Genomic DNA, 9,527 nt, shown 5'->3' with positions numbered 1-9,527 from the left:
ACGCGTTCATTGCCGAGGGCCTGGGTTCAATCCCTGGTCGGGGAACTGAGATCCTGCAAGCCCAGTCCTCCTGGGCTGAGCAAGGGGGAGGGCCCTTGTGGAGAAAAGTAACATACCTGAGAAAAGGAGGCTTTGCAAACCCATTGGCGTCATTCTGTGGGAAAGAAAAAGAAGTTTATGGAAGGCTCATGAAATTGGGACATTTTTAATAAGACCTGAAGGTAAAGACATCTAAAGCATAAGGGACTGCTTAAAGCTATGCATGTTTCAAAGTGCCCTGGAGTCTCAATTTATTTGTCTCATTTATCTAAATTCACTCGGAAGAGTAAGGGCAAGAACAGAAGACATTCTGAAACAGTGAGGTACCCTCACAAATGCTGGAACATCTTAGAGGGAAACACAGGGTCTGCTGCTCCCTGCCTGTGGCCTGAATTCAGGTGCAAAACTGTAGTGATTATGGTTGGCTTTTTGGGAGCCCGATCCTGAATGATGCCATGAGAAACAGTAAAAAGAAAACGTTGGGTTTCGGTGCTGTAGACTGGTGCCAACTGCCAACCAGAGATCTGATCTTGTAGAAGTTCCGTAATTGCGGGAGAGAGAGGACGCAACAGTGCAGGCACTGTCTTTGCCTTCAGGAATCGCCAGAGCCCTCTCGGAGCCCCGGTCTCCGGCTCCCAGGGGCTCGGGGTCTCCCAGTGTGGCCGGGGACCAGGTGATCGTGTGTCCTCTCCTTCATTCTACAAAGAATCTGCTTTAAATCTGCTCTGGCTGTTGTAAGAAATCAGTGGCCCAAACTGGCGGGCTTATTCAGATGGCTGCCCAGGAGAGGGCAGTGTCATGCCGTCTGACCAGGGCCACCAGGCCAGCTCCCAGGATGCCCCATGGTCTCAGGGCTTGCAGACCTCTGAGCTCCTCTCACTTCCCGTTGCCAGTTGCCAGCCTGGGGCTGAAGGCCACACCTGGAGTAAAAGCCAGGCCAGGGCTCCCTTGGGATGGCCTCTCCTGGGTGCTGGATGTACAGACTCAAGGCATAGGGGGCTGGGGGCACCAGGGCTACTTTAGACCTGTGCCTGCTGTCTCCGGGCCTCTGGGGACCTCACACCTTGACCTTGAACCTGGGGCCAGCAAGGTCATCCCGAGGGGGAGCACCAGCACCAGGGGCAGCCAGCCCAGCATCCGGATTCAATGTCTCCCTCTCAGGATTGAAGCACAAAGCAGCTGCCCTGCTCATTAGCACATCCTAAAAGGGCCTGTCCCCACAGGGCGCGCCGGGCTTGCTCAGCAGGCCTCGGAGTGAGCAGTTTCTGGTGTAATATTCACGTTACAGGATGAGTAAGGGCTAACATGATTTATTTTTAAAATACCCCAGAATGCCTGTCGTGCAGTCCCACACGTGCTCAGGGTGCTGGCATTAACCTGCTGCCCAGACCAGGTGCCCCCAGGCTGGGGAGGCTGAGTCCAGGCTGTGACTGTGGCTCAGGGGAGGCTGGCTGCGTCCTCCCGGCCTGGAAGGCCCACGTCCTGCCAAGCTGGACTCGCCGGATGCGGCCTCCGCAGGGCATGTAACGGAAACCACCTTCCTGCCTGTCCTTGGGGCAGGACACTGTCCCCCTCCCCTGTGTGTCCTCAACTTGAGCAGCGCCCCCGCTGCCCTCAAGGCAGAAACCTTGGAGCCCGACTGAACTCTGAAACGAGCTTAGCCATGGTTTCACAGGCTGTGTTATCTGGGTGACATGACTTGGTGAGAGAAGCAGAAACACTGGAGGAGATGCACTGAAGTCCAGCCCTGGCGGTAAAGTGGCAAGAAGTAACAACTTGTGCTATGAGGAAAGAGAGCAAAATGACTCTTAAGACGGCAGCCCGAAGCTACTGGGCCCTGGCACGTGCCCCAGCGAGCCCAATCCTGGTTGGTACAAGCAGCGTGCGTGCACATTGGCACTGAGACACCCACTAGGATGCATGGGGCAGCCCTATCCTAACAACAGGCAAAACATTCTCTGACATAAATCGTAGCAATGTTTTCTTAGGTCAGTTTCCCAAGGGAATAGGAATAAAAGCAAACATAAACAAATGGGACCTAATCAAACTTACAAGCTTTTGCACAGCAAAGGAAACCATAAACAAAACGAAAAGACAACCTGCGGACTGGGAGAAAATCTTGGCAAACTATGTGACCGACAAAGGCTTAGTTTCCAAAATATACGAATAGCTCATACAACTCAATAACAAAAAAACAATCCAATCCAAAAGTGGACAGAAGACTTAGACATTTCTCCAAAGACATACAGATGGGCAACAGGCACATAAAAAGATGCTCAACATTGCTAATTATTAGAAAAATGCAAATCAAAACTACAGTGAGGTTCCACCTTCACACTGGTTAGAATGGCCATTATTAAAAAGTCCACAAATAACAAATGCTGGAGAGGGTGTGGAGAAAAGGGAACCCTCCTACACTGGTGGTGGGAATGTAAATTGGTGCAGCCACTATGGAGAACAGCATAGAGTTTCCTTAAAAAACTAAAAATAGAATTGCCATATGAATCAGCAATTCCACTCCTGGGCAGATATCTGGACAAAACTATAATTCAGAAAGATAAATACACGCCAATGTTCATAGCAGCACTATTTACAATAACCAAGACACGGAAACAACCTAAAGTGTCCATCAACAGATGAATGGATAAAGAAGATGGGGTACATATATACAATGGAATATTACTCAGCCATAAAAAAGAGTGAAATGTCATTTGCAGCAACATGGATGGGCCTATGGATTATTGTACTAAGTGAAGGAAGTCAAAAAGAGAAAGACAAATACCAATATGCTATCACTTATACGTGGAATCTAAAATATGACATAAGGACTTCCTGGTGGTCCAGTGGGTAAGACGCCACACTCCCAATGCAGGGGGCCCGGGTTCGATCCCTGGTTGGGGAACTAGATCCCACATGCATGCCGCAACTAAGATCCCACGTGCCACAACTAAACATGACCCAGAGAAGATCCCACATACTGCAACTAAGACCCGGTGCAGCCAAAATAAATATTTTAAAGAAATAGAATATGACACAACTTATTTACGAAACAGAAACAGATTCACAGACGTAGAAAACAAACTTATGGTTACCAAAGGGGAACAGGGGGAGGGATAAATTAGAAGTTTGGGATTAACAGATACACACTACTATACATAAAATAGGTAAACAAGGTCCTACTGTATAGCACAGGGAACTATATTCAGTATCATGTAATATACCATAATGAGAAAGAATATTTTTAAAAAAGAATGTATACATATGTATAACTGAATCACTGTGCTGTATACCTGAAACTAACGCGACGTTGTAAATCAGTTATTCTAACAGGAGGGATGACAGCCTCTGTTGAGACACCATTGGAACCACAGGAGGACACAGTTCTGTCTACGCAGGGCCAGACCAGACAGGCACCCAGCGTCCAGAGGAGGGCAGTCTGGACTGTGAGATGGGACAGTGTGGGGGACTGCTGGAGGGCTGGTAATGCTCCAGTTCCTGATTGGGTGTTGGTTATATGGAGTCGCTTTGTGAAAAGTGACTTTTCTTTTCTTGCACTTTTCTGTATATGGTATTCTTCAATGTTTACTAAAAAAAAATAGGACCTTTTCAAAAAGGTGTCCTCTTTAACACACCTGCCAGCGAGCTTATTGCCACGGCTGCCCTCCTCCCTGCTCCCTTCTCCTCGGCGAAGGCACCTCCTTTGCCCAGCGAGGAGCTCCGGATCCGCTGGCCTCAGACCTGCCCGCACGGCCCATCCCCTGCTGGCTGAGCCGGGAGCCGCCTGTCGCTCTACTGCCTCCCCCAGTCTGCGCTGAGGGGTTTGGGGTCTCCCCGTCTTCCCCCCACCCCGTCTTTCCCTCCTCCAGCGTCTGGCACACGTCGCCCTGTCCTGCAGGAGCACCAAGGGCTCTGGAAGCCCTTCTTGGTCGTTCTGTGACCCATCTCGGCACAGCTCCTGGCATGCCCGAGGCACCTCTTCTGTCGCAGTGCGGGCCACACAGCATGGGCTCGGAACAGCACCGCCATCCGGGAGACGCTGGTCCTCACTCACCTCTCGGACTTTGCTCCGAGTTTGCAGCACGCGTCCCGCCCCAACTTCCCTCAGGCTTCACAGCACGACTCCCAGGCACTGGTCCCTCTGCTGGGCTGCAGCCGTGGCCACGGCCTGTCGCGTGTTCTGTGTCCCCTCTTGGCAACTCCCTGCGAGTGGCCAGGCTGCCTGGGGACAGCGGGGCCGGGGAGGCCTGGGGACTGGATGGCGAGACAGCCCACAGGCGGGAACAGACGGGACACGCCTGGTGACGTCTCCCGAGAAACCCCAAACCCCAGTCCACCTGGAGGTGGCCCTTGCTGGCTGTCACGGTGTCCGCGTCACCCTCCCTCCCCACCACCCCAGAGTTCTGCCTGGGTGTCTGCTGCGTGCCCGTGTGCCTTGAAGAAGACAACGCGGTCCCAGCCTACAGGTCAGCTCAGACCCGCGGCCACAGGCAGACGCACAGAGATGATGGAACTCGCGGCCCGGCCAGGGCTCTGTTGAGAAGCCTCGCGGGGAGCCCTCCACTCCCCTGGGGACCAAGCCATCCTGCAGACAGCAGGGCCTGAGGGACGGGCCCTAGGGCTTCCTTGGTGCCTGCCCTCCTGCACGGCTGCTTCCACGGACAGAACGTCCCTTCCTCTCCGCCACCAGCTGGAGAGCAGCTTCGCATGGCCTGCAGTGTGAGCAGCCCTGAGTGACACTGCTTTACCTGTTAACTCAGTCCTCAGCTGCAGGCTGGACTCTCCCAGTTCACAACCTCTGACCCAGTTCAACCCCTTTATTCTTTTTTTTTTTTTATTTATTTATTTTTGGCTGCATTGGGTCTTAATTGCTGCGCACAGGCTTCCTCTAGTTGTGGAGAGCAGAGGCTACTCTTAGTTGCGGTGCACGGGCTTCTCATTGCGGTGGCTTCTCGTTGCAGAGCACGGGCTCTAGGTGCATGGGCTTCAGCAGTTGTGGCACGCAGGCTCTAGAGCGCAGGCTCAGTAGTTGTGGCGCACAGGCTCAGTAGTTGTGGCTCGCGGGCTCTAGAGTGCAGGCTCAGTAGTTGTGGCACACGGGCTCTAGAGTACAGGCTCAGCAGTTGTGGCACACAGGCTCAGTAGTTGTGGTACGCGGGCTCTAGAGCCACAGGCTCAGTAGTTGTGGTGCACGGGCTTAATTGCTCCGCAGCATGTGGGATCTTCCTGGACCAGGGCTCGAACCCATGTTCCCTGCATTGGCAGGTGGATTCTTAACCACTGCGCCACCAGGGAAGCCCAACCCGTTGATTCTTAAATGGGGAACGGAAGCCCAGATGGGGAAAGCCAACTGCCCTGGTCATGGGGCTCTTTTCTGAAACCAAGGTGCCCACTCGGTGAGGCGGGGGGTAGGGGTGGGGGGTGGAGGCAGCACCCACTCAGCGCAGCTCTTACAGGTCAGCAGACGCGCTTTGTAATCAAAGTGTGTGGGTTTGAGGGCTTGGTTTCTCAATAGCTATTTAAAGCCCAGTTATCGGATTACTTAAAAGCTACTGCCACTAAGGCAGAGAGCACGTGACCGACCCCCAGCCCCAGGGTAGTGAGAAGACGGCATCTGATCTCTTGAGATGGGACTTGAGATGGGACGTCCCAGGGCAGCTGGGTCCACCTCACTGGGTTCACGAACATTCTCTGGTGGGTGGCTCCCAGGTATACCCTAGGTATCCTGGTGTTTAAACAAAACTCTACGTGTAACTGACAGTATTCTGATGGTTGTGTGTGTGTAAAAACTACATATAAAAGTGTTAGGCTGCTTTACCAGCTCCCACGGACCCGAGTTTGGCTGAGACAGAGCATACTTTTCTCCAGTGTTATCAGCTGGTGTAAACAGTTTAGGAAAGATAAATGACCAGCCCAGTTGGGCGTAAGAACCTCTGAGATACGAAATTCCAGGGCTGTGTCTCCAGCCCTCAGGGGCTCCTGGAAGGGCCTCATCGTAGTACCTGCTTCTCGACCATCACCTTCTGGATCAGGTTTCTAAATGGAATCTCGTTCTCTTGTGTGTGATCTATGCCTGACTGACTGACATGGCAGCCACTCACTGTGTGACTAGATTAAAGTACAAATTTAAAATTAAAAACTCAGTTCCTTACAGTTGCACTCTCCGCTTTTCAGGTGCTCAGCAGCCCGTGTCCAGTGGCCACTCTGCTGGGGCGCCCAGTTCTGGAGCATTTCTGCCTGATCCATAATCTCTCTGGGTTTGTTTACTGATGCACAGATGATTGGATCCTGTGTCTGCTGCCTTTGCAAGAGGCAACGAAGACTAGGTGGCCTATTAAAAACAGGCCTTTTCACCTGCTCCCCAGGGGCTCTCTTTGGGGCAGAGCCGGTCCTTCTGTCCGCTGTGCTGTGCTCTTGGACTCCCGCTCTGACTTGGTAGTGATGAAACGCGGTAGCTTGTCTAACGGACAGGTTGTAGGCAGCAGAGGCATCTGAGGGTGTACACCGCTGACAGTTGCAGCTTTTTCTTTGGCACTTTGCAGAGGATACTGAAATATTACTTCAAAAGATGAAGCGATAGAAATGGAATACGAATCAGTCATTATACCTCATGATGCATCTGTGAACGCCCTGTACTTACTTTTGGGTTATTACTTCAGCCCAAGATTAGATGCACGTTTACAAATATGGAAAATTGAACGTCCAGAAGAGTCAGGGTGACTGGGTGGGAGGCCCTGAAATGACGGCTGGCAGTGCCTCGTTCAGGAAGTGCACGAACCTTGTGGCCTTTGATGATTTTTAAAAGCCAATTAATATTTTCTTGTGGCCTTTATTAATTGGCATTTTCCATTATTCTCCAGATCAGAACAACATAGTAACCTATTGGTACCCCTTAAACAGCACACAGATGACGGTGGTACTTGTCACATCACAGAGTTCTGATGGAGGGACACCTACACGCTGCTGACCCGTGAGGATGAGAAGGGCGCGGAGGTGCTATTCATGGGCTCACAGGGTTCCTGCCACAGGCCTGCAGCTCGTCACAGCCCAGGCAGCAGTGCTGGGGCTTGTTAGAAGCATAAATGCTTCTAAGGTGACATAAGAAAATGCTATGATCCCACCATGCGGGTGGGTGCTGGGGAGGGAGGGGAAAATAGCTGTATATCTAAATATATCAATATTTATCTATATCTCAAAGGAAATATAATGAAATGTTAACAGGAGTTATCCCAGAAGTGAGATTATAAATAGAATTTTCTTTTTAATATTTGTTCTATGTTTTCCAAATTTTCTACCAGAACAAAAATTCTCTGGGTTATTTTTATGAGCAGAAAGTGTTATTTTTAGAAGTAGTATTTAAAATGAGGTGTAATGATTAGATGTTTTAATTTTTACAAAGAGACCCTGACCAAACTTGGACTTTGCTGTTTAGCCAAAACCTGTAGCTTTGACTGCCAGGTGGATTTAAAAGGAAACCTCATTTCAGCATATGTTTAATGTACCCAGCAAATGGCAACATTTGAGGTGATAAAACATACTTTTGTTTACTTAAAGCATGGGATGGATAAATATTAATTTAAGAGTTCATCCTTATTTCTGTCTCAAGAGTGGGATAATTTATCAGTTTGATTATCTGCAAAGTAGAATTTTAGATAAAAATTTTACCATAAAGCCATTCCTTAATATAGTAGTCAAATAATAAAATATATAAATACCTCCATGAAAGACAACTTTTATCTGTTTTTTAATCAAAAGTGGGAAGGGGGTGGTTTCTCAAATTGTAGGTACTTTAACAAACCATAAGTAACTTCGTCTTTAATTAATACAGTCATACTTATGGGATACTGATTATTTTTAATTATTCAGAACCTCCAAAATAAATATTTATATTTTTCTAGTAGTTAAATGTGTAAGAATGTTTTTTCTTTCTAATGCTGGCATGTTAAAGATCTAATGTATGTGCTCGTTATATAAATTATCCAAAAAAAAAAGGCTCCAGGATATGTAAACATGAGTAAACCAGACCTGCTCCCAGAGCTGAGACAGAACAGCGCTCTCTCCCGTGTAGGTACCAGCAGTTAGTCACTAGCTCTGTCAGTTCTTCCCCTTAAGTACTGACAACTCCTGTCGCCCCATCCCCAGCACTGGACGGGGCTCCTACTGTCCCCTCCCTGGATGACCGAATGCCGCCCGGAAGGATGGGGAAGGACGCAGTATAGCCCAGGCGGCCTGGCTCGGGGAGCGTCACCCCTGGCCTGCCCATCCCGCCGCTTCTCCGCCGTCGCCCCGACCGCAGCCAGCCACGCAGACCCCGCGACACCGTCGGAATGCTTTGGGTTTCATCAGAGCTCTTCCTTCAGGACTCGGCTCAAATGTTTGCCTCCAAGAAGCCACTTCTGATGCTTCCCAGGAGCCTGAGCCAGGGCCCTCCCTGCCGCCGGTCACCCTGCACCTTTTCCACAGCCCCAATAAACACCGCTCACTGGACTCAGTTCCGGGGTTGATTCCTATTTGTTTCCCTAGAGCCTAGCCCAGGGCCTGGACCGTAACAAGCTCATCAATAAATGTTCCATGGACGAGTTCCGGTGCGACCCGCAGATCCCTTCCACAAAGTGTACCTTCACGTGCCATGTGATTGTGTTTAAAAAAGTTTTGTTGGTCACAGTAGTCTGATGCCATAGAAAAGTTTGTTGCCAGTGTTATAAATGTGACCTCGCTGTAGCTATCAACTCTATACCTGTTCCCTTTTAATGCAAGGTTTCACTTATTATTAAGAAAAGTGTTCGTCAACATTCATTATTCTGACATTTGCAAAATCAATGGCAACTAATCGCCATTGGAATCACAGAAGGAGGGCGTTTTCATTAGATACTTAGAGCTTTTAAATATTCTTATATGAAATAAAAAAATAAAGGCCACTAAAATGAAAGACTGAAAAAGGCCTTCCAGCCTGCAAGACAGAAATAGGGGGCCTATCATCAAAAAATCTACAAACAATAAATGCTGGAGAGGGTGTGGAGAAAAGGGAACCCTCTTGCACTGTTGGTGGGAATGTAAATTGATACAGCCACTATGGAGAACAGTATGAATGTTCCTTAAAAAACTAAAAATAGAACTACCATACAACCCAGCAATCCCACTACTGGGCCTATACCCTGAGAAAACCATAATTCAAAAAGAGTCATGTACCACAATGTTCATTGCAGCACTGTTTACAATAGCCAGGACATGGAAGCAACCTAAGTGTCCATCGACAGATGAGTAGATAAAGAAGAAGATGTGGCACATATATACAATGGGATATTACTCAGCCATAAAAAGAAACGAAACAGTTATTTGTAGTGAGGTGGATGGACCTAGGGTCTGTCATACTGAGTGAAGTAAGTCAGAAAGAGAAAAACAAATACCATATGCTAACACATATATATGGAATCTAAAAAAAAAAATGGTTCTGAAGAACCTAGGGGCAGAACAGGAATAAAGATGCAGAG

General features: G+C 49.1%; 1 protein-coding gene across 3 annotated transcripts in view; it reads right to left on the bottom strand.

Annotated features, from left to right (window-relative positions):
• The window catches only part of BAIAP2L1 (BAR/IMD domain containing adaptor protein 2 like 1), an 88,083-nt gene that overhangs the window by 2,659 nt on the left and 75,897 nt on the right, over window positions 1-9,527 (bottom strand). For all 3 annotated transcript variants that reach the window (XM_061210324.1, XM_061210321.1, XM_061210322.1), the window contains one exon: window positions 117-154. In XM_061210324.1, the coding sequence (XP_061066307.1) occupies window positions 117-154 (38 nt within the window). The remainder of the gene's footprint in view (window positions 1-116; window positions 155-9,527) is intronic.

Source organism: Eubalaena glacialis, chromosome 13 (assembly GCF_028564815.1).
Source record: "Eubalaena glacialis isolate mEubGla1 chromosome 13, mEubGla1.1.hap2.+ XY, whole genome shotgun sequence".
In the NCBI taxonomy this organism is placed as follows: domain Eukaryota; kingdom Metazoa; phylum Chordata; class Mammalia; order Artiodactyla; family Balaenidae; genus Eubalaena; species Eubalaena glacialis.
This window is presented reverse-complemented; position numbering and strand designations above follow the sequence as displayed.